This window comes from Globicephala melas, chromosome 11 (genome assembly GCF_963455315.2).
Source record: "Globicephala melas chromosome 11, mGloMel1.2, whole genome shotgun sequence".
Lineage (NCBI taxonomy): Eukaryota > Metazoa > Chordata > Mammalia > Artiodactyla > Delphinidae > Globicephala > Globicephala melas.
The window spans coordinates 8,248,354-8,272,646 of NC_083324.2; the positions used below are offsets into that span (position 1 = coordinate 8,248,354).

The 24,293-nt window shown below is 52.4% G+C and overlaps 1 protein-coding gene across 1 annotated transcript in view; it reads right to left on the reverse strand.

Moving 5' to 3' along the window:
• The window catches only part of LMCD1 (LIM and cysteine rich domains 1), a 57,903-nt gene that overhangs the window by 6,689 nt on the left and 26,921 nt on the right, over window positions 1-24,293 (reverse strand). The window contains exons 2-4 of the mRNA XM_030840928.2: window positions 22,203-22,291; window positions 15,320-15,575; window positions 8,648-8,977 (exon numbers count right to left, since the gene is read on the reverse strand). Coding sequence (XP_030696788.1) covers window positions 8,648-8,977; window positions 15,320-15,575; window positions 22,203-22,291 — 675 coding nt within the window. The remainder of the gene's footprint in view (window positions 1-8,647; window positions 8,978-15,319; window positions 15,576-22,202; window positions 22,292-24,293) is intronic.

The following is a 24,293-nucleotide window of genomic DNA, read 5'->3' on the forward strand; positions in this document are numbered from 1 at the left end:
CTCCTTATAGAAAGTGGAGGAGCTAAATCCATTTCCTAAGATGACAAAGACGTCGAAGGCAGCATCTGCTTCTGGTTTGGAGGCCTGGGTTCCTTTCAGTAGCACCATGAGCACGTAGCTTGGCAAGAGGTCATTCCTCCCACCCATGAGCTCTGTGTTTTTCCATCTCTGTTCTTTCCCTCTGTGCGAGGCCAGAGAATCACATCATGTGAGTTTCATCTTCTGTCACTACCCCAGACTCAGCTACAATCAGTGCCCGCCTTGGTGGGCCTGCTTTTCTCCTTCTCCCATCCCACCGCCTCCAAGACAGCGTTCTCAGCCTCGAGTCTGCCCCAGCATCCCTAGAGGGCTGCTCAGAGTGCTGCATCTCCCCACCCCGAGTGTCTGATTAGTAGGTCTGGGAGGGGGCAGGGGAATTTTCAGACTCCCAGGGGATGCTGCTATGGTCAGGGGACCGCACTTCGAGACCCACTATCATAGAGCGTTTGAACATGACCTTATATAAAAACTCAGCAAAAATGACATGACCAATTAGGTTCCATGACAGCAAAAGCCAATTTGAATTCCTGGTATGCTTAAATTCTAGACCATTTTGAAGAAAGCCCAATGTGGTCATTCCCAGGTGACTTCCCCTCTAGAGAAGCCACTTTTGGTCGAGTAGAAGTCCTTTGGAACTAGGCTAAAAGGCACAGAGAAGACCATTGATCATTAGCATGTCAGTGGGTTCTCATTCAGACTCCCAACTATCTAAAACTAGAGCCTTCTCATGGGAATCTGTCCAGCCTTTGCCTCGTAACCTAGTTTGCAGACTGTGGTCCCTCCGGGGGAAGGCGCTGTAGCACAGACCTGTCGTAGGTGGAACACATGTGACGTTTCTCCTGGTGCCACTGAAGTTCTGTCTTGCCCTGTTCAAGTGGTGAGAGATTCTTCATCACAAGCGTCTAAATGAAAGAGTTTGTATATTCTGTACTTCGGGATTTTGTAAACACTTGCACTGAGAAAGCTGAGGAGCATTCTAGATTCAGCTGCCTGCAAAGCTCAGACCCTGCAGGGCTGGGGTTACCTCCGCCGTGAGGTGTGGAAATGATGCCGGCAACTTCTTGGACCCTCCTCCAACCAATACCCGTATTCCCTTTCTTTGCATATGGTCCCGCTGTAGTAACTCGCTTCTGTAGAACAGAATGTGGTGGAAGGGATGCTGTAGATCCCTGAGGCAGGTCATAAAGGCAACACAGCTTCCACGGGCTCTTTCTTGGGAGTCCTGAGACCCGCATCCGAGGGCAGCCACACGGAGAAAACACAGAGATAGAGGGAGAGGCCGGGGCCCCTGCTGGTCCAGCCCTAGCCGTATCTGTATTCCAAGCATCAAGGCCAGATGTCAGGGACAGAGACAAGCTCTCCCGCTGAGCCCTGCCCAGGTTGCTGATCTGCGAGAAAACAGACGACTTGGAACAGGTGTTCTAAGCCGCAGCATCTCAGGATGGTTTGCTGTGCGGCCCCAGGTAACAGGAGCAGCACACGTGGGCACGCAGAGTTATTCAGGCTTCTGAAATGGAAGTAACCAAGACACAAAGTGTTTCAGGAAGCAGCAGATTCAGGACGGTGGCCCCAGCTTCCACGGCCAAAGAGCTGTCTCCAGGGATGAGCCGAGCTGGCCTCCAGGGACAGATCTGCAGATGCTGAGAGACCGGTAAACCAGCCGTAATCCGTCTGCCGCGGCTGCCAGCAGTTCTGTTCCAATCATGCGGTTCTTTTCTGGAAGGCCCTTATCCAAAGGCCTCCCCAGTCTAAACCCAGATTGCCTCGTGAAAAGCGCACCATTACAATACAGTAAATATTGACTCAGGGGCCTTGAATTCAGGCACTGGGTTCTTTCCAACACAAATACTCAACAATTTATTTATAAACAGCATCTCTCCATTTCCTCTTATGGCGATTATTCACCATCTTTGCTTTGCAGCCTCGTCTATCGGCAGTTTTTTGGGTTTTTTTCCCTCTTTTCTGGCCCAGTGTCACGGCTGGCATCTTTAGCCTCTTGCGTTCTCTTGCCCCACATGGGCACCTTCCCGAGGTTCCTTGTGGTGCAGAATAGGTGGGTGGCCGCAGGCGCTGCGGTTAGGGTCCCGGCCTTTGCACGAGGTCCCGCCGTAGCTTCATCTGGGGGGATCTGCGAGCCTCAGTTTCCGCATCTGTGACACACGGTGGGCCCTGATCTTGGGGATTGCTTTGCACTTGGGGTCAGTGCTGTGGGCCCACCAGTGCTTTGTCTCCCGCATCTTCTAGGGGCAGGTCCTTGAGGAGGGGGCCCTCTCCCAAGCAAGGCAGAATGCAGGCGTTTCTAACCGCATCTCCCTCACTGCTTATCTGGTGAAGGGGGAGGATGGGGCCAGGAAGGCTTCCCAAATGCGACACTTGGAAGAGAGAACGTCAGCCTGGGGTGTTCCCGAATCTGGCTTTGACAAGTGTATCCCTACAGCGGGCTGCTGCTGAGTAGGGACGAGGCTTACGTGCGGTCATCTCTGTTGCAGAGGCCTCGCCAGGTGTCTGGGCCACACGGGGGCTCTGGAAGCGGGAGCTGCCGTCCTTTGGAGTCTGTGCGGGGTTTGAGGTGAGGCAGGCCTGAGTTCCAGTTCTGGCTTCACGGCTCACCAGCTAGACAGCTAGAGAGGGGGATGATATATCTTGCCGGGTAGTTCTTGGGATTGAATGGAACCACCGTGTGAAGCCTCTGGCGTGCTGCGTGGCACGATGTAGGTCGTCAACGAATGGCAGATGACACTATCCTCAGAATTATCAGCATCCCCAAGTAACCTCCAGTAGCAAAATAAAACGGAACAAAGCCCAGGTTATTCATAAATGGTGAAAACCATTTTTTATGGTTCTTCTAGTGCCAGGGTCAGCAAAGTACATCCCTGGGGCCAGATCCAGCCTGCTGCCTGGTTTTGCAAATAAAGTTTTATTGGGACACAGCCCTGGTCATCTGTTGAGGTATTGTCTTTGGCTGCATCAGCGCCACAAGGACAGAGGCCAGTGGTTATGACTGAGACCTTGTGGCTCGTAAAGCCTGAAATATTCACGATCTGCCCTTTATAGGAAAAGTTCGCCAACCCCTGTTTTAGTCAATGGACTATTACGTAGCCCACTTTGCGGGGGGGCGGGAAAGATAGTTGTGAAGCCTTATGAGGCAACACGGCAAAGTATTTACAGTATGGAAAGCAGGATAAAAGGAATTTTCTGTGGCAAATCAAATCTCCTTTAATGTCATTAAAATATCTCCCCTGTGAACAAGGTGGTAGGCAGATGCTGAGAAGCCTGGTAACCATGGCAATTTGCAGGGCGGGGGGGCTTCCTTTGATCCTCTGTCCTCCAGCTCAGGCATGGCTTGCAGGCCTGGGGGCGCACAGTGGTTTCAAATTCGCAGAGAGGGGCTGGCAGGAAAGCCAGCCTGCCGGCCCACAAGCCAAACATCTGCTCGGACCAAGCTTTGGAAGTCCCTTGCCCACAAGTATGTCCCTTGTCGGGGCTGGAGTTGGGCTGAGCCGCCAGCGGCTGTTAAGTTTCCATCTGAGAGGCCCACCTCGTGGGAGGGAGGGGACCCACACCTCCGGTCCCTCCTTTGTGCATTCTTGTGGGGAAAGGGGGCAGGGGCGTTACACTGTAATTTGGGACCAAATTAACACATCTTTACGACTTCCAGCAATGTCTTCACTTCTTTCAGTCTGTTCTCCTCTTAGTCACTTTCTCTGGGGCCACAGCTTGGCCCATGAGGCAGGAGCTGGGGTCTCCCGGCAGGGATGAAAACTACGAAGGGGCGGAGATGACATTAAATGCTATGTCCTGGCTTTCTTTCGTCTTTCTTCGGTTACAAGTTTGGGGTGTAGGGAAGGGCGGAAATTCCTGGGCAGGATGACCATGCCCAGGAAATTGGTATATTTAATTTCGGAGAAAACATCCAGTAAACTTTCTAAACGCAGGGAAATGGTCTGGTAGAGCTGTTCACCGTCTGAGCATTGAGGTCCAGTGTCCGTAGGATCCATCCAGGTGGGAGAGGTCGGGAGTGGGGTCCTGGAAAGCAGATATGGGGCCCCACCGTGCTGCTGTGGAATGGTCTGGGCTGCTGGGGTGGGCAGCTCCACGGCCGCGGAACACTTCGAAGCCCCCAAGACCCCCGAGAACCCGTGGTGGATGGGACTGGGGCGGGGCAGGCACGTCCTTCCCTTGTTCTTGGCTCACAGACGAGAGGCCCTCAAGTTCTTCACCAGGCTGGGCTGGGAGTAACTCTGCACACTGCCATCCACCCCGACAAACATAAATGCACGTGCCCTTGCTTTGTCCCCACCCTGCTGGGACCCCGCAGGGCTGGTGACGCAGAAGGACCTGGGCTGGAACCTCGCCGGCAAACCAGTTAACCTCTCTGTGCCTCAGGCTCCACGTCTGTGAAATGGGCATAACGACCCCAAGCCGTCTTGCCGGTCGTTGGGAGGATTCAAAGAGATGAATGAGCCTGCTGTGAAGTAACAATTCCCCACCACCCTCGCCGCTACACGCACACACAGGGGGGCAGATCAGGGAAAGAGGCTAAATAGTGGGGTGTTTTTACTTGGCCTCACTGATTTAAAGGGCCTGCTTTGGGAGTGACAGCGGTTGGTTAGTATCTGGGATTTTTGTGCCGTGGCGTTTCCTCATGAAGTGGGATGACTCTCAGGGCATTTGCCATGCCACGGCCTCTCCTGAGCTCAGGGTCAGGATGACACTTGCAGGGACCTGCCCTGAGGTCGGCATGGGCGGCCGCAGCTTTGGGGTTCATTCCCAGACGTGCCACGGCTGATTTCAGGCCTCCCGTCCTGTCACGGGGCCCGTGGGAAGGCCTGGCGGAGGGCCTTACTCAGATCCGAGTAAGTGAAGAGTCCCGGCCATGAGGACGGGTCGGCTCAGAGGGCGCTGCTCCCATCACCCAGCTGGCCCACCGCCCTCCGGCTTCACCCAGCGCTCAGCCCGTGGGTGGGGATTCCACACAGGCGACTTGGAGAAGCCTTCTGGCGATAATGCTCCTCTGGTCTGGACAGTCTGGTGGAGGGGCCTGGGGTTGCGGGGAGGACTTGGCAGCCAGGGTCTCCGAGGAAGGGCACGACTGCAACAGGCCGCCCAGCAGCAGGACAGAGCCGAGCGAGCTCCTGGGAGAACCGCCGTGGGGTGTAGGCTACCGGCAGCTCAGAGAAAGCAGGGCGCGTGGCCTCCGGCTGCCAAGTGTAGAGTGTAGTGCGCTCTGGGATGGGGCATTCGGGGCGGGTATAGATCAGGGGGCTACGTTCTGTGCCTGTGTTTCCACCACTCCCTGTGGAGAGTTCAAGGAATTCAAGAGTGCTGTGCAGTGTTCTCAAAGCCGTACACCCTAAGCCCGGGGGCCACATAAATCTAGAAAATGCCCCCATTAGCATCTCTCGGACCCTCCTGTATACCAGATCGGCAGTATCATTTTGACTGAGCTTAAATGTAAGATCATTTTTAACCCTCTTTAGCGGCGGTTCTCAAAGTGTGGCCCCCAGCGTTGGCATCAACCTGGAGACTCGCCAGGATTTCAGGTTCTCAGACTCCACCTGCACCAACAAGTCTGGGGTGGGACCCAGGCCTCTGGATTTTAGCCAGCTTCCAGGTGACTTTAGTTCGAGAACCACGGCCGTGGCCTCCTAAAGGCTCTGAGAAGTCCAGCCCTAAAGAAACCCATTTCGTTTTGTTTAGTCTGATGTCCCCTTTACATGGCCCGTTTACAGCTTCATGGCCATGAGCTTTCTAGGAATAAGCTTTGGGAAACAGGAAAGAGGGCTGAGTTGGTTCGAATCCTATAGCCTCCCTTGGGCGGTTGGGAGCTTTACATCAGATACCCTCCTGCTTAGCTCTGTCCTCGGTCCAGAGAAAGCCCGCTAAATGGTAGCCACTAACAACAGTAATAACGTCGCCGTTAGGATGATAAAGTGTGATACGTTACCATCGTAGCTCCAGTGTAATACATTTCACATGGCCTTCTTTTTGCCACCTTTTCTTTCATAAATCACTGTTGGATTTGGGGTGTCAGTCCTATGCTTCCTCCCTGTACCTGGGTTCTCAAGTTAAATGCCCTGACTGCTTCTAGCAAAGTCTGTGGCCCTCGTCAGGGGAGCAAAAGTCAGGCTTCGTGCCTGATGCCTGTCTGTGGTAACTGTCCTACCTGCCCTTTTATGAGAACAAGAGGAGCCCAGCACATAGGACAGCCAGCACCCATGTCCCCTAGATATGCCGCCCCCTGGGGTAGAGCAGAGCAGTTCAGGCAGCGAGCCCACAGCCAGGCCCCAATGGCAGGGCTGCTGGGGACAAGCCATCTATGGCCTGGCAGGTTACTTAGCTACCTTAATAGAATTTGCTCCCCGGCTTCAAGGAGATAAACAGGGAGTTAAATACAGATAACAAGCAGGGTTTTATAACTCAGCATCACGCAGTAGAAAGAGTATGATGATCCAGCTTCTGCCCTTTAGAAACGATGGGGCCTCTGACAAGCCACCATTCTTCTCTGAATCTCTGACTGCTCACCTGTAAAATGGGGCTGGTGAAATCCACCTACCAGGTAACAGTTCGAATTAATCCAAGACCTGGAAGTACTGAGCACAGCACGTGGCACGTAGCAGGTGCTTCAGGCATGTGAACTTGAAATCTCATCGTCCTTTCAGGCAAAATGGCCACCCTAGTGGTCCCCATCTTTCGAGGATCAATTTAGTTCGAACATGGGACTTCCCTGGTGGTCCAGTGGCTGAGAATCCGTCTTGCACTGCAGGGGACGCCGGTTTGATCCCTGGTTGGGGAACTAAGATCCCACATGCTGTGGGGTAACTAAGCCTGCGTGCCGCAACTACAGAGCCCACGCGCCACAACTAAAGAGAAGCCTGCACGCCACAACGAAGGATCCTGCGTGCTGCAACTGAGACCGGACGCAGACAAAAACGAAAACAAAATTTAGTTTGAACATTCATTCATTCATTCCCTTGTTCAGTCATTCATGGATCGCGTATTTATCAAGCACCTATTCTCTATATTATATAGATGACTGCTGCTGCGGATACAGAGATGGACAAGACAGGACTCAGCATTTAGAGAGGGTGATGGACGTGAGTCTACTAATGACATAATTTGTTATCTAATTAAGATTGGGGTTAGGGTCAGGAAGGAAAAGTCTGTCTTCCCAGCCAGCCCGACCCACCAATATCGGCTTCCTTCGCATTCCCTATTTACTGCCTGGTCTTGTTTAAATGCTTCCAAAGTGTCACAGCCATTTCCTAAAGTTGACTGTTGCCAAGGCCCTGGGATCTCAGGCCGCCTCTGCCCCACTTCCACACTGTCCAAACCCGTGGGCTGAGTCCAGGATAAAATACGTTCTCAGACCAGCATTTCTCTCTTGGGAATGGCAACTGGGAAACGTCACAGACTTAAAGATGTTGCGTTCCAGCTTGGAATTACGCAGTACTAATGTGTTAAAGATCGATGGCTGCTGGAGGGTGGATAGAAGGCAGGGCTGGGGACAAGGCTAGTTTATGAAACGTGGTAACTGGATCTAATGTTTTCAGAAGTTCCTGGCATGTGAATTCTTCCTGAGAAATGGTCTTTTCAAGACCATCACCAATTTGTGCTAGTGAAAATCCATTTCATTCTTTTGTCTTTTTGTCTCCTTGTTCTTTGTGTTGGATGGCAAACCCAAATGAACGGGCCCAGGGGGCGGGGGTGGGAGACACAGGACGCAGGTTTTGGATAACAAGTGTGAATCCCTACAGAGAAGAAAGACCCGCCCCTTCCGGATGTACTGACGGCATCGTTCCGGCTGGCATTTCCCGGGGGTGTCTGGCTCACGCGGGTGACGGCTAGCCTGTTCCCAGCAAGGCAGGTGGTTTGCCTGAGGACCCTATATATTGGGACTTTTATCTCTAAATGTCACGTAGAAGCATGAAGCCTCTTGGCTGACAGGGGTTGGGGGCCCATGAACGTTAGCAAACAGCCCCACGTGGCCCGAATCTCAAGCCCGCCAGCTCTCCCTACGGCCCTTGCAGTAAAGTCCTAAATCTATGGCATCCCAATACGGGGACAGTGTCCTCTGCCTCTTTGATTTCCCGGGGCTCGGAGGACAGTACAGGCCAATCAATGCTTGAGTGATGGATGGACGGAGGGCATGACCCTTCCGGAAGCGCGCCCCTGCTGACCTCGCCAGCCTTGGGCCCCCCTGCACCCTGGTACCACACTTCCAGCCACCTGGGACTTCATTCAGTCCTCTGACTGTGCTGTGCTGTCTGAGACTTTCACCTTTTTTTGCACGTGATCACCTCTTTAAGGCAACACAGGTCTTCCCCGAAGAGCCCGAAGGCCTGGGGCACTCTTAATTATTCTTCCAAGGCCAGCATGGGCCTCACCTCCTCCCCCAAGCCTACCCTCACCCCCAAGCCAGGACAGATGCCCTTTCTCCGCACTGCGACGGTTTGCTTGCCTGTGACCTCTCCTGGATCGTGACCACGAATGAAGGCAGGAATGAGGGAACAGAGCCTGGGGCTGGGGCCCTGACCCTGCAGCCCTGGCCTGGGCGGTTTCAGCCAGACCCGATGGATGGATGGATGGATGGATGGGAGAGACTTACGTGTTCCTTGGACGGGTCGCTGATGCTGCCGTTGGTAGTTGGGGCGGCTGTCTCTGCGCCCTCGGGCTTCTCCTGCTGCTTCCCCTCCTCCTTGGGCAAGCCGCCCTGCCCGGGGAGGGCCACTTCGCCCACACCCAGGGCCTCGCTCTTATACTGCTTCACAAACTCCTCCATCACTTTCAGCTCGTTCTCCAAAAGTCCGCGGCAGCGAGAGGGGTCCTGGTCGTAGATAGGGAGCTGACGCAAGAGCTGGCGCCGGCGGTAGTAGGCGCCCTCGGTGCCCGCCACTGGCTGCTTCTCCTTGGGGATGAGCTCCATGTACTGCAGGCCCTGGGGAAGAGGAGACCCAGCACCATGATTCCCAAGCACTGGGCAGAGATCTGAGCCCTGGCGAGACCTGGGCTTCTGCAGGTCTCTGCAGAACCCAAGGATTATCCTCAAGGAAGAAGCGGGGTGAATTTGGGGAACACTGGAAAGAGACCTAAATAAGCTTCCGCTCTCCCCTGAGTCACACTCACAGATTCACAGTCTCGATGAGAATCGGGTAATTTCAGTAGACGTTCCTTTTAGATTTGCTGGCTTTGCAACAAGGATTTTTGTTTCCTTCAAAACTGAATATTTTTACCTCATTTACCTCGTGGCCATGCTTCTCATTTAAAAAAAAAAAAGTCGATCTAGTTTAAAATCGCTTTTCTTGGCAAAGTATAATTAAATCACTATAGGCAGAAGGTATTTCATAGTTTATTAATTTAAAAATATGCAAAGGCACCTTCTAATAGTAGATTGACAAGGTCTCAGGTCAGTCCCATTTCCACACCAACAGGGCTGGCACAGATGCTAGACCACCTGAATATTCATATGTCCGTGGATGACTGTCCAATGGCCTTCTGTTGGCTGGCTTGCTTGCTTTTGTGAGATGAGCAGAAATCTTACACTTGGGTGGGTCCCAGGGACGGGGAGATTAGGGGAAGGTGAAGGTCGAGGCCACACAGCATGAGAAAGTGTGAAGGGCCAGTTGTTGGTCCTGGACTACTGTTCTCCACCACTGTGCCCGACCTAACCCTGACCCATACCTGCCTCGCCCACCAGACGGCCTCATTCCCACGCCCCCGTGGCTGCTGCCGTATTTACCCTCTTAGAATCTGCCTGCCCCATATCTCGTCTTTGAGGCTGGCCTCACCCTGGAGTTGTGTTAACCAACATGGAAAATGCGATTCATAATGGACAGTCCCAGCTGCGGCCTGTCTGTACGGAACAGGGTATGAGAACCTGGGGGAGGGGGTGCTACTCCAGAGCCTGGTTTGCTGAGTTTCATAATAAATGAATTCCGGGTAAGAGCCTTTTGAGAACAGGGAGAGGCAGGTGTGGGAATGCAGTTGAGGGGGGCTGTGAGCACCCCACCCTCGGCGGTTCAGCCCTGCATCCCGGGGGGCCCGGCTGAGACCTCCCGGCCCTGCGGGCTCACGCATACCCTTTTCGTCCCTGTTCCTCTGCACAGCCCCTCATACTCTCAGGGCACCTTCTAGACGCAGGAAATGGCCTGGGTGGTGCACGGAATCCTGGGGTGCCAGGAAATGTGGGTTTCTAGCTCCAGCCCTGCTGCTGCTCTCCGTGTAAGATCAAGAAAGCACCCAGCCTCTCTGGGCCTCCGTTTCCTCATCTGCAAAGTTCAGGGTAGAAAGCATGCTCGTTAGGGTCTGGGCCATTGTGAGGAGTCAGTGGCCACCTCACTTGATCTGCCTCACAAGTAAGAGGAGAGCAGTGTCACTCAGCCGAGTCCGCAGCCCCGAAAAGGGGCCAGAGTAGGCTGGCTGGCCAGAGTCCCAGGCCCTTCACCCAACACTCAGAAGCCCCGGGGGGGCCCCCCAGCTGACGACACGTCTGGCAGGGGCTGATCCCTGCTGTGTCTTGGGAAGCCCGTGGCTTTTCTCTTGAACAGCGTGAAACTGCAGGTGGCCTCCGACGAGAACAGGCCAGACGGGTAGATCTGAAGACCCTTGTCTCAAACTTTGCGGTGCATAGGACTCGCTTGGCGCCCTTGTGGGAGAGCTTCCCAGGCCCACTCTGTTTTAGGAGCCTGCAGGGGCCTGGAAGTGAGTGCTTGTATAGGTCCTCCTGGGGGAGTCTGAAGTAGGACATCCGAGGGCAGTGGGTGGGGGAAGGGATGGGACCAACAGAGGACGGGAAGCAGCAGCCCAACAGCCAGCAGGCTGGGGTGGGGCACAGGGCCCTGAGGAGATGGATGAGGGTACGGTAGGGCACAGGACCCTGGGGAGATGCAGCAGGGGCGGGGCAGGGGAAATACCCCCGCCAGCCCTTCCTATTTCTTGCCTGGGGCCTGCCCGGCTCCTAGAATCTCAGGAAGGATTTTGCAGCAGTGGAAACAAGAGCTTTGCTCATGCTGCCAGAATGGGCGTCCAGACCTGGCCAGTATCTCACTGACTCCGAGTGCTGAAGCAGCCCCAGTTGCACGGAGGATTCGGCTGATGGGAGAGCAGCCTCTTCTAGGAAGCCTGCTTTCTTCCCCCATTGGAGTGGTATGAGGAACGGTAGGGACAGCTAACACCTACGTGCTGCTCGCTGCGTTCCAGACCTTCTTCTAAGTGTCTGACCTATGTTAACCCATTTAATTCTCACAACACCCCTAGGAGAAAGGTACTAATATTATCCCTTGGGAAACTGAGGCACAGAGAAGTTAAGTAACCTCCCGAAGGTCACACAGCTAGTATGCGGTAGAGACAGCTTTGAACTCAGCAGCTTGGGTCTCAACTTCTTCTATACTGACTGTCTACAAGTTGGATGATTTGCAAAGATAAAAGAAATGTCCCCCAGTCTCTGGGGGAGTTTCCTTTTGTCATCATTTCAGGGTGAGGGGGCTGTGGAAGCATTGCCTGGTGCCAGGAGGCTGTAGTCCCTGGATCTGTGTGTGGCTCTGGTCTTCTAGGGCCTGCACCCCTCCCTGCCCGACTTTGTAAGTCAGCCCTGCGGTCGAGGTTGCGCCTGCACTCACAGTGTCCTCAAAGCCCCAGCCGGGTACCAGCTCTCTGCCTTTGCTCTGGCAAGGCCCCAGCATCTGGCTACCACGGGCATGTGTTTCGTGATGGCTGGCCTTGCCTGGCTGGCCTGAGGCCCCTCCCACACTCCCGAGCCACACGCTGATGGCAGACATTGCTAATCAACCCTGATGAGGGTCTCAGAACCCACCTCAAGGCAGCCCTCAGGCAATCACTATCAGTTGGCATGGACTCGGGAAGGGGAAGACAGGGAGGGAGGCCAGGTCAGAGTGAGCTGCCGGTGGTGCTCAGAGCCTGCAAGAGAAGCTCTCAGGTGTTTCTCCACGAAGCCGACTACGGTCATGTTCCCAAAACCTTTAGCAAGATGCCTTTTCTAGGATCAGTTGGAAAGATTGGTTTAGGTTTTAAGTTTTTCGTGAGAAACTCTCTGAACCATTTGGTGCTCTGCTGTCTGGCACAGCCATACTGGGTGAAGAGGTTCCTGGAACCAGGCTTTTTCAGGACAGAAATCAAAAGAGCAGAGAGAAAAGTGGAGGAGAAGGATGCTCTTTTCCCAGGGTTGGGCAGTGGGACACACACAGACTCTGGAATCAGAAAACCCAGTCCTGATTCTGTGCTTTCTGATTCTTCTCCAGCTGTCAGACAAAGAGAGCAAATGGGCTTCACGTTACACGTTAATCCTGGTCAATCATGGCAGCCTGGAGTGCTGTGTTGAGTAGGATTCTGAGGCCCAAGGAGGGCTCAGTGGGAGACAGTGCGCTGACTGCCATGGGTAAGGGAGCAGAGGATGGGGTATGAGTGAATGCCAGCCCTGCATGCGCTCCTCAACAGCTTCTGTTTGCTCTCCTGTAAAATGGGGGCAGTAATGCACCCAGCGCACAGGGAGTGGTGAGGTGTTGATATCCTTCATATACAAATACTCCATGGATGCTGGTTCCCTTCATCTTCTCCATCTTGCCTCCCCACAAATTCCCGGCTAGCTTTCAAAGACCCATTCACCTCCCTGAGCCTCGGTTTCTTCTTCTGTAGCTGAGGGTAATTACAGTACAGCCCTAACAGTGTTGGAAAATCAGATGCGATTGTGCATGTGTGGCTCTTAGCGTAGTGCCTGGCTCATAGTAAGTACTCAGTACATACTAGCAATTAGGTTTCTTGTGACTTTAGTCTTTGAAGACTTTAGTCTTTGAAGCATTTCTCTGGCTTTTATTCTGGTTGGGAAGGGTGACAGAGAGCAAGATTCAGTTCCACTTCCAAAATGTAATCAGTCCTGATCACTTGGTAATTAAAAAAAAAGTCGGAAGGGTGAGTGGGAAGAAAGTCGTCCAATCTCAGAAATGTGATTTGCTCGGGCAGGCCAGACGCAGGGCAGACAGAGCGGCCTTTATCCCATGTGGTTTTATGAGCCGGCATTAATCACGGCCCGACGATGCCTTCCTCTGATTAGTCTGGGGCTGAAGCGTTTGGGGTTTTCACCAGTCAGTTCCTGACGCCCACAGCTGGCTCTTTTATGAGCTGCTTGCTTTAGTTTCCGCTCACATCTTGGAGACCCACTGATGGCTCACCCAGGCCCAGGTGCCGGAGGGCAGACCTGCGTTCGGAACCGCCCGGCACTGCCGCTATTCCGTGCCGCCCCCCGTGGCCCCCGACCTGCCCCTGCCTACCCACTGGAGCTGTCGAAGTCCAGCTCAGCATTCTGTGTTTCCTCACACGTAAACTAACCCTCACTTCACAGGGTGGCTGAGCTCATGCAGGCTGACCTGTTCTTTTAAAATATGCTTCTCAAAAAGCAAAGCTTTAAAAAAAAAACCCAAGAAAACTTTGCCTCTCTTCGCTTTATCTAGAAGGGATGTTTTTCCCCCTCTTAAGCTCCAACTTAGCACTGTGCTGCTCGAACCGTCTATGGTGAAGGATCGAGATTTGTTTGGTGTTTTTTCCACGGATTGCAGGATGATTTGTGGGCTCAGTGCACGTGATGAGAACGTAGCTCAGGCCACATGAGATTTTCACGTGAGGCTGACCACGCGGGAGCTCTGATCAGCCATCACGCACTTGGATGTCAAGTGCCACAACATTTTCCCAACATTTATTCTCAATTTCTGTGCTTCCGATCGGGGGCCAGTCACAAGGATTTTGTGGAGCAGTGCCAGTCCCCAGACCACACGTGGAATGTCCTTGGCTGGGAGGCGACGTGGCACAAATACGCCTCAAGCCTGCTGCATGCCCTGGGCAGTGGAAGGCGAGGAGTGAGACGGTACACAGGACAGGCATGCGCGTGCTCTCGTGGGCCTGGCTTCACTCCAGTGTAGGGGAGAGGTGATGACGAAGCACAGACATGCATGAGACAATGGCAGCTCGAAATAAGAGCTTGTAAAGAAACCATGGAGAACTGGGAGAGAGAAGAAATGTAGCAGAGGGATGGGTGACATCTTCCACAGGTTGGGTAGTGAGGGACGGCCTGTCTGAGATAGGACTGGCAGAAGGAGCCAGCCATGCAGAGAACCGGGAAAGGATGTTTCAAGGAGAGGGAACAGCATGTGCAAAGTCCCCGAGGAGGGCAAGAGCCTAGGGAGCCCAGGCCTGCCGTAGAGTGGTCCAGGGCAGGAAGGTGGAAGGTCATTGCCATGCAAGGTACTCAGTGAGGGGGCGTAGCAGGAGCTGTGGGGGGAGTCCGCAGGGACAGGGACACACGGGTCTCAAAAGGCTCTCCTTTTCTCCCGGGAGACTTGCATCTCTAACACTGTAGGGTTTTCTTAATCTCACTAACCTGTAGAAACCATCTGGGTCCTTGCTACTCCAGGTGTGCTCTGGGAGCCGGCAGCATCGGCATGACCTGGGAGCTTGGCGGGACTGCAGATTCTCAGAACGGCCCTGAGCCTACTCGATGTGTTTCTGCAAGCTCTCCAGATGGCTTTTACGCTTGTGGAAATTTGAGGGGTGCTGGTCCACTGCTCTGCGTCTTGAAGGGGGCCCACGTGGGGTATCACTTGGGGCTTCGTTTAAATACTCGTGACTGATAATTCTGATCCTGCAATCTGCAGCTTCCGATTTAATGGTCTGGGGTGAGGCCAGTGCATGGGGACTTTTCTTGGGTCCTTTTCGTGGGCAGCCACGGGGTGACCTTGTGCAAGTCACCTGCTCTCTCTGGGCCTTGTCCTTCTCTGGGTGCCTCTTCCCTAGGGTTGTGTAAAGCCAATTTACTTCTCTCTTTTAAGCCCAGGAGTTAGGGAGAAGAGAGAAGTGTTCCTGTGCTCTCCCCGAGACTTGCAAAGGGCACATCCCAGGCCACTCTGAGGGAAAATGAGGAACTTACGGATGAACATGTGCACTCTGAGAGTTCTGAACAATAAACCATCCTCTGTTCGGAAGTGGGGAACCTAAAGGGAACCATGAGCAACCCTGTACTAGAGCTGAAAGGGCCCCTTAGAATTCACGTGAACACCTCTACCCATTTCATGGATGAGGAAAACTGAGGCCCAGACAGTTTTCACTTCAAGATCACAGAGCGAGGCAGGAGCAGGTTCGAAACCAAAGCGATGTTCCTACCATTTTTGCAAACTTGCCCACTTCTTACCTCGTCTTGGACATCCAGGAACCTGTGGCACGGCTCCTATTTACAAGGGCAGGGAAACAACCACTTGGTTGCAGGAAGCTCTCTTACCAGTTTCTGGGTGACTCCAGGGGGAGCCCACTCATAGGTGATGGTGTCAAAGGTGGGATCTTTCCCGGTGGCAATGGGGTTGGTCATGATCATTCGGTTCCTCTTGTAAATGCGGATGCCGTCCCCGCCTTTCACTCGGGCCGTGAGGGTGGAATACTTGGAGTCCATCAGCAAGCGGCCAATTTTCCGATCGTCTTCCAGGTCCGAGCTCAGGCAGTGGTCCTCCTGACTGCATTTGCATGACTTGCACATTTTCCTGGGGGGTGGGATGGGGACAAGTGAGATCAACCTCCAGAAAAGAGAGGCAGAATCTCCCGCTGGCAGCGCCTACGCTTTGGAAAGCAAGCTCAAAGTTTAACTTTAGTAACTTGAAAAGGTTAGCAGCAGACAAATGGTAACCGGAGCCCAAAAGGCCTTTGATGTCAGAAACTCACGTCTTCCTATCTATCTGTGGGGAATGTGGGTATGACTTTCGTGGGTAAAAAGAGCAGCACGTTTTTCCTCTTGGTCACTGGGGTGGCAAAGGCTGGTTCATCACTGGAGATGTTCTACAGCAGGAGTCTTCGCAGCCTGTGGGCTAAACCAGGCCCACAACTTGCTTCTGTAAATAAAGTTTTATTGGAACACAGCTATGCCCATCATTTACATATTGTCTTTGGGCGGCAACAGCAGATAAGTAATTGCAGCAGAGATCACGTGGCCCACCGAGCCTAGAATATCTACTCTCTGGCCCTTTATTAAAAAAAAGTCTACTGATCCGTGCTCTAAAGAATTATTGAAATTGCCTCCCAAGACTCATGAGCCTCAGAGCTTCAGCAACTTGTAAACTCTTTAGCACTCATCCTGAATTTAAAATACAGCTGGAAATTTTCTTCAGGAAACTGGTGGACAGGACCTGGGGGGAAGGGAATGAGTTTAGGAAACCCCTCGGGCTGGAGAGATGGATGTCCCTTGCCAAGGCTTTGTCCTGGGGCTGGGAAAAGAAAAAGCATCCTGGGGAAGCTTCACAGTGACTTGAGGCCTGACACTTCCCTCCCACAATTAAAAACAGAAGCAGTTGGCTGCTTTGTGTCCTGCTGTTAAGGTTTAGATACCCAGGGGGTTCCCAGTGTGAGAGGAAAACCGCTCCCCTCCCTTCCTGGCCGTGTCCCCTCAGGCGTGCTGTGTCTCAGATGCTGGAACACACGCGATTTAGAGCTTGTCAGGTCAAGTGAGCTACATCAAGACCTACCGCGGGATGGGGCAGGCCTAAGCCAGAGACGTGTCAGGGCAGTTGCATGGGTGCTTCACAGCCAGGCCTGCCTGGAGGAACCCTTCTTTTCTCTTCTAAACTCAGGAGACTGACGCATTTAATCATTTAGCACAAATTTTGACTGTGGGGCTACCAGACGCATGCCTTGATGGTCTACATCAGTGGTTCCCAGCCAAGGTCAGATCTGTCCCCAGGGGGCATTTGACAATGTCTGGAGACACTTTTTTTTTTTTTTTTTGCGGTACGCGGGCCTCTCACTGCTGTGGCCTCACCCTTGCAGAGCACAGGCTCCAGACGCTCAGGTCAGCGGCCATGGCTCACGGGCCCAGCCGCTCCGCGGTATGTGGGATCTTCCCGGGCCGGGGCACGAACCCGCGTCCCCCACACCGGCAGGCGGACTCTCAACCACTGCGCCACCAGGGAAGCCCGAGACACTTTTTTTAAAAAAACTTTTTATTGGAGCATAGTTGATTTACAATGTTGTGTTAGTTTCTTTTTTTTTTTTTTAGATTCTTTTCCCATATAGGCCATTACAGAGTATTGAGTAGAGTTCCCTGTGCTATACAGCAGGTTCTTATTAGTGATCTATTTTATATATAGTAGTGTGTATATGTCAATCCCAGCCGCCCGATTTATCCCTCCACCCCCCATACCCTGGTAACCATAAGATTGTTTTCTACATCCATGACTCTACTTCTGTTTTGTAAGTAAGTTCATTTGTACCCTTTTTTTAGATTCCACATATAAGCAATATCATATAATATTTGTCTTTCTGGGTCTGACTTACTTCACTCAGTGTGACAATCTCGAGGTCCATCCATGTTGCTGCAAATGGCATTATTTTGTTCTTTTTTAAGGCTGAGCGTGGAGACACTTTCGATAGTCCCAATGGGATGCTATGACGTCTATAGTGTAGGGGCCAGGATGCTGGTAAACATCCTGCGATGCACAGGACAGCTCCCTCCACAGCAAAGAATTATCTGGTCCCAAATGTCAGTAGTGCTGAGGTTGAGAAATCCTAGTCTAATGTGAAAAGAAGGAGGCCCTATCACAACCTTCAAGGAGACTGCAGTTGGGGTGGGAGAGGCAGAGAAAATCAGCTGGAAACCATAACATAAGGTAGAATCAGGTTGGGCCACGTGGGAGTCGCAGATGCTCTGGGTGGGGGGCGGGCGGTTCTGCTGTCTTGACCAGTTCACGTGGGAGTCGCAGATGCTCTGGGTGGGGGGGGCGGTTCTGCTGCCTGGACCCGTTCCCCCAGGAGGTCAGGATGTGGCCCAGGGAAAGGGCTCAGCGGTGATGGAGGTCAGCAGGCTACAGAAGGTTAAACACGTTTCTTCAGTGCAAGGCTGCTTCTTGTTTTTAACGCACGGGTGTGCAGTGTGACGTTAAGGGGAAGAGAAGGCAGCATTTCCAGCGTTATTTGAGGAGAAGCTTCCAGTTCAAGTTCACATTCAGTGGGCTGCCATTTGAGACATGTTAAAATCGCAGATCTCAATGATAATTCCAGAGCAATTATCTCTCAAGATGAATAGGACCCTAAAGACGGTACAGGGCAAATGCAAGAAGGCTTTTCTTTTCGTGCTCATGAGAACGGGTGGCTTGTTTTATGGAACTGGGGCATTTTATTCATGACCCAATAATATTCTTTATGAGCCAGTCATGGAGGAAACTGACTCTTTAAGAAGACAGGTGAGGGCACTTTTGGTTTATGGGGGTGGGTGAGGGAGGCAGCAGCAGAGCAGGAAGCGGAGAGAGGAAGACGAGGAAGGAAGTGAAGGAAAGCCCAGTGTCCCACCGGGTCCTCTGACATCCCCAAACCTTCCATACGTGGAAGTTGGGGAGGAAGCTGCCCTTTGCTCTGTTGGTTCACGTAGACGCTCAGGATGCTGTGCGAGGCGTTGGGAACGCAGAACGCTTTGAAATGCAAAATGCTGACAAATAGATGTTCTTTGAGATTGTGTCCACATTATTTTTCCTTTCTTCATGCTCTTCATGTCACCAGACACGTTTCTGAGACTTTACCGATGAGGCGGACACCCCCTTGGTCCCACCCCGCTCTTTCCAGGCACCCAGATTGCAGGGGACACAGACACATCTGGAAAGATCCTCAATGGTGTCACAACGGCCATTTCTGCAACCTGTCATAGGCAACCTGGAATTATGGAAATGGCATGGCCTTGGGCTCTAATCCCAGCCTGAACACTAGCCCACCACAGACCCCTGGCAGGTTTCTTATCTGTAAAATGAGAGGGTTGGTCTATATCAGGGGCTGGCAAACTACAGCCCACTGGCAGAATCCAGTCCATCACCTCTTTTTATATGGCCTATGAACTCTTTTGGGACACATGAAAATGATGAGAAATTTGAATTTCAGTGTCCCTAAATAAAGATTTATTACAACACAGTCACATTCATTCATTTACCTACTGTCTATGGATGATTTCCTGCGACAAGGGCCAAGCTGAATAGGTGTGACAGAGGCCATGTGGCTTGTGAAGCCGAAAACGATTACTATCTGGCTCTTTATTTATTTTTATTTTTTGCGGTACGCGGGCCTCTCACTGTTGTGGCCTCTCCCGTTGCGCAGCACAGCCTCCGGACGCGCAGGTTCAGCGGCCATGGCTCACGGGCCCAGCCGCTCCGCGGCACGTGGGATCTTCCCGGACCGGGGCACGAACCCGTGTCCCCTGCATCGGCAGGCGGACTCTCAACCACTGCGCCACCAGGGAAGCCCTATCTGGCTCTTTAAAGAAAGTTTGCTGACCCCTGATCTAGTTGATGAATTTTCAAGCTTTGCTGCACACCCAGATCACCTGGGGAGCTGTGTTAACTTGGGGATGCCCCGCTCGGCCCCCGCCAGTTAGATACACGCGTCTGGAGTGCGATCTGGGCCCGGGCACTCGCGACCCTGTTCCAGAGGGGATTCTCACGCACCCCAAAGCGCGAGAGGCATGAGTATGTCCCTTTCAGGAACTTAGGCACCTCAGGCGCACTTTCTATAGGTTGTCACTCCAAGAGCACAGGAAGCCCAGCTATTGTATTACTGCGCCGCCATCTATGAAGATCCTGACCCGGTGAGAGGAGCAGAATTAACATCAAAGGGGTGCCGCGATGAGGAGATTGGGGGAATCTATCCAGAGAGACCCCCAAAGGGTGTAAAATTTTGTAATTTGCAGAGCCAGTGGTCTCCCTTCCATTTTTCATAGTATGTCCCCTGCTTCCCTCAGATCAGGGTTTTTCCCTCTGCTCACTGAAATTGGTGTGCCTTTAAAACATAAAGCTATTAGAATGATGACGGTGATGATGATGGTAAGTCTCTGCATGCGAGGAAGAAGCCGTGCCCTGGGCTGTCTCTGAAAAGCTTGGCCTTCCGGAGGCCCGCTTCCCTCCGCCGTGTGTGGTAGCTCAGCATCCTGTGAGGTTGGCCCTTGCGGGCAGGGACTCCGGCATGGCCATTTGGAAAGCGGGTTGCTGAAGGCTGCTGGGGGGACCTCCCCTTCCATCTCCACGATATGTTTGTTCTGAAAGTCTGCTTTTGCCTTCACTCTGTACCCTCCTCTCTAAGTAATTCTACTTATTCTGTGCTGCAAATATGAAGACCATTCTAATTCTACCAACCATGTGAATCCGTAATTGGATTCCAGACAGTTTGCCTGAAACTATGGAATTGTAAAGCTGGAAGGGGATCCTAGGGCCCACCAGCTCCAAGCTTCCCATTTTTCAGATGGGAAATCTGAGGCTTAGAGAAGGGAAGTGTCTTATTCAAGCAGAGTCAGCACATGAATTCTGTCCTGTGATTATTAGTTAGGAAACTTTCCCATGAAACCAGACTGGCTGCCACTCTGACCCTTTAAATATCTTTCAAACTATTGAGAACATGAGAACTGAAGCATAAAAACGGTTTGACACGGTTTCCCTGCTAAGGCTCTGCGACCTCACTGCTCCACGAAGCCTGAAATTTAGGTCCCTATTAAGGTTGTTCCAAGGTGACACTGGATGGGCAGGACCTAAAAGCTGCAGTCTGTGTTTCTCAAGGACAAGTTCGCTTGACGTTCAAAGAACTTGTAGGATGATGAGGAAGTGGGATGAAAACAATGCTGAGAGGCTTCTGCTCCTAGCCGAGAGGAACAGTGTCCAGAACTGCCCTCCTGCCATAAACAACTAGGAAACCAGACAAAATATATCAAACACCCATTTTCAGATGCCAGATAGCAGCGCGGGACTGTGGTCCTTGAGAGAATGGAAACATGACTGCACTGACGCCACGTGTGCATTTAGGGAACGTTATCCCTCGGCTCCAAGAACTCTTGAGGGAGGCATCCTTGCTTGTCTTCAGAGAGCTGATGAGGGGCCAGCCTTGTTCTCTGACACCCTGGTGGCAGATTCAGGACCAACGGGGTGAAATGATAGGGAGGCAGCCTCTTTTCAAGGCCAGAAAGAGCTCAAGTGGCCAAAATAGATGCGTGGGGAGCTCTTCGTCCTGGAAGGACATCCTAGCTGTGGGAGGAATTTGTGCAGGGGACGGATGTTGGGATTGGATGACCTTGATGGTCCCTGGCGTCCAGAAGACCATATGAGCTCCTCCGAAGTGGGGACTGCCTGGGCATAACGTCAAGGAACAATCTTGTGCTTGGACCGCAGTACTGCATGCAGAATGGTTGACAGTGTGGGATGGGGCTTCATACAGACCTGAGTCCAAATTCTGCCCCCATTACCCACCCTCAGTTTCCTCATCTGTAAAGTGGACATACTAGTACCTCCTGCTTAGGGTTATTTTAGCATTTAAGTAGAAAAGACTTAGCTCAGCTCAATAAGTATTTTTGGTAACTGCTATCTCACAGCGGAAATCAACTTCTCTGAGACAAACATCTCCCCAATTTTGTTCTTCCACTGAGTGCCCAAGGCAACCCTCTGGCAGTGGAGACAAAAGCTCCTTTTTAGCTCTCGTGCCCTACAGGGCTTAGCCTCTCTCCCAGGGCTGCAGGACGGTCCCGCAGGCTGTGCCCTGCACACCTCCAGGGCATACGGTCCACACAGATGCTGATGTGAATAGTGCCCGGGGACTGTGCAGAGCGGCAGCCCTACCTCTTGTTTTCAGAGTCCTCAATGAAAAAAAAAAGAACAGCGCCGTGAGTCCAAGTCCAGCTGGATCTCACAGCCCTCCTGCCTTGGATGTGAATACCAGGTCCTGGTTTTTAAGTACTGTGGACACAGTGATTTTTATTTCTGTCCCAGGGGCACTCTTTGGTCAGAACCCCAGGGGGATGATGGTGCAGGAGGGGGAGATGAAGCCCATACCCCAAACCCCAGGACAGACAGGTCTACCCAGCGTGGACCAGGCACCAGCTAACGACTGTCCACCGCTTCCCAGAGCATCCTCACCGGGCTGAGCTTGGCAGCCTCCACCTGGAAATGGTTTATAAAGCCCTGAACTCCTCCTTCATCTTGGCCCCTCAAGGGCTTTTCTGTCATTTCTGAATTAAGCCAAGCAAGAAGGCATTCACCCCGGAGCCAGTCCACCAGCAACACATGCATCCTAAGCAGTCCCATCAGAGAATGACCAGGGTTCCCAGAAAGGACAGCCAAGAAATGAAGGCAGGCAGAGCCTCTCCTGACAAGCTCCGTTACCTCCATGAATGTGGCTCGAAGCCCGAACACGTCCCCTTGCATCTCAGACAAGGCACACCTCTTGCTGACTGCTGCTGGCCCAGGGACATCTGGAAAAGGAGACAGAAAAGAGGGTGTTTTCCTTCCAAACGTCTTGGACCAGGGATGCTTGACCTCTAAAGACTTGGCATGCCAGCAAAGCGATTGTGTGGGGTTCAAAGGTCTCGAGATGAATAAGCCATCACTTTACTGTTTACCAGAAATGGAGGAGACCAGTCGGGAAAGTGGCCACGGGTTAGGCAAGTGTGGAAGGGTGGAACTTTCCCAGCAGAAATGCCCTGGGGCTCATCGCGCCTTCCCCAACCCTCACCCGCTCCCCTGATCCACTTGTCACTGGAATGGAATCTTCCAGTGAGTGCCTCCTGTCTCTCATTTATTGATAGGGTGTGATTATACCAAAGCTACAGGCACAAACAAAGGTTCATGCTGCCAGATGTTTACAGCTCAAAGCATAGCTTAAATATTTTGCTAAATCACGGAAAATCAGGAGCATTTGAAACCCGGTCGTCTTTTGGGAGAGCGCAACGCACGAGACAGGTTTTATTGTTCATTACCAGCCCCAGGTAACCAAAGTGCACGGCTGCTGCTTGCTGATGTATTTAGACCTGGCTGGCTCTCAGATGGGGTCTTCGAACCAGCAGCATCACCAGAAGCCTGCAGGAAACGCCCCACCCAGGAGGGTCTCAGCCCTTTCGAATTCGAACCTGCACTTTAACACAATTCCCAGGAGATTCATAGGACATGAAACTTGGAGAAGCGGTGGGAATTAGTATATGGTCTGCCAGCTGAGAAACTGACCTGACTCTCCACTGTGGGGTGGGTGCTGACTTGGGATGGGAACCACATGTACTAGGATTTTATCAGAAGCAGTGTTCCATCAACTTGTGGGATAAAGGGATAAGCTTCTCATTCAACAAACTATTGATTCATTTAACCATTTATTTAGCATCTGCTATGTGCCAGGCACAGGGATACATGGTAAGACTCGCGGTGCCCTAGAGGAATACACAGTCTAGGGGGAGATGGAGAAACACATACTTATCCCCTTTCCTGGGAAGGGATTAGTTTGAGGCAAGGATGGCTGCCTGTTGTGTAGTAGAAAGACATGGACTTTGGAGCCTGAGAGACCTGGATTCCACACCCAGCTTCGTGACTTAACAGCCGTGTGGCCTTGGACAAACTGGGCCTCAGTTTCTTTACCTGTCAAATGGGTACAGAGCTAACGCATGCAATGTGCCCAGCCACCTTAGCCACTACAAATGGTAGCTGCTATTATCTTGCACACAGACCTTAGGAGCGCAGAGGAAGGTGTTAACCCGAATGGGAATTCCAGAGAGGCTTCTCAGAGGCGGTGACTCAGGATTGGGGCTGTGCATGGTGAGCGGGCAGAAAAGGAGGAGAAGGAGGTCCTAGCAGAAGGAGGAGGTATGCAAGGGCAGAAGGGTACAAAAGGGCTGGGTGGGTAGGGTGTCACGATCTGAGCATGCTCTGTGGGGCATGACACCTCTACTCTCTCTGCTTGTAAGTGGGGAGAAGACAAGTCGTGAGGCCGTCCTCATTGCTAGTGTCAGAATTCAAAGAAGGACGTAGGAAGAAACAGTTATCCTTCACAATATTTCTCTTCTCCCGCCCAAGTCTTCCCGCGATAATACCCAGCTCCACACCTCCTGCGTGGTGACTGCTGTTGATACCACGTCCTCAGGCACTTCACTGTTCTGTCTAATACACCTTCACAGCCTTGGGAGTAAGAGCCATGTGGCACGTATTTGAAGGGATGCATGTTTATATTTGTGCCTATTCCGTGCTAGAGTCATGTTAAAATGGAAAACCAAGACGATGCTCACCACCGTCTCGTTGTCTGAGCTGGGGAACTTTCATTCGTGGGTGCAACTTTGCTCCCTAAAGCTGTTGGCGTAGAAAACCTTGCCTGTTGTTCCTGACGCGTTGGATTCTACTAGCTGAAATACAACGATCCCATAACACTTCATGTTTAAATGATTTGAAGTTTTGCGGGGAGGTGTATGATGTATGAATCAGGCTTCATCACTGGAT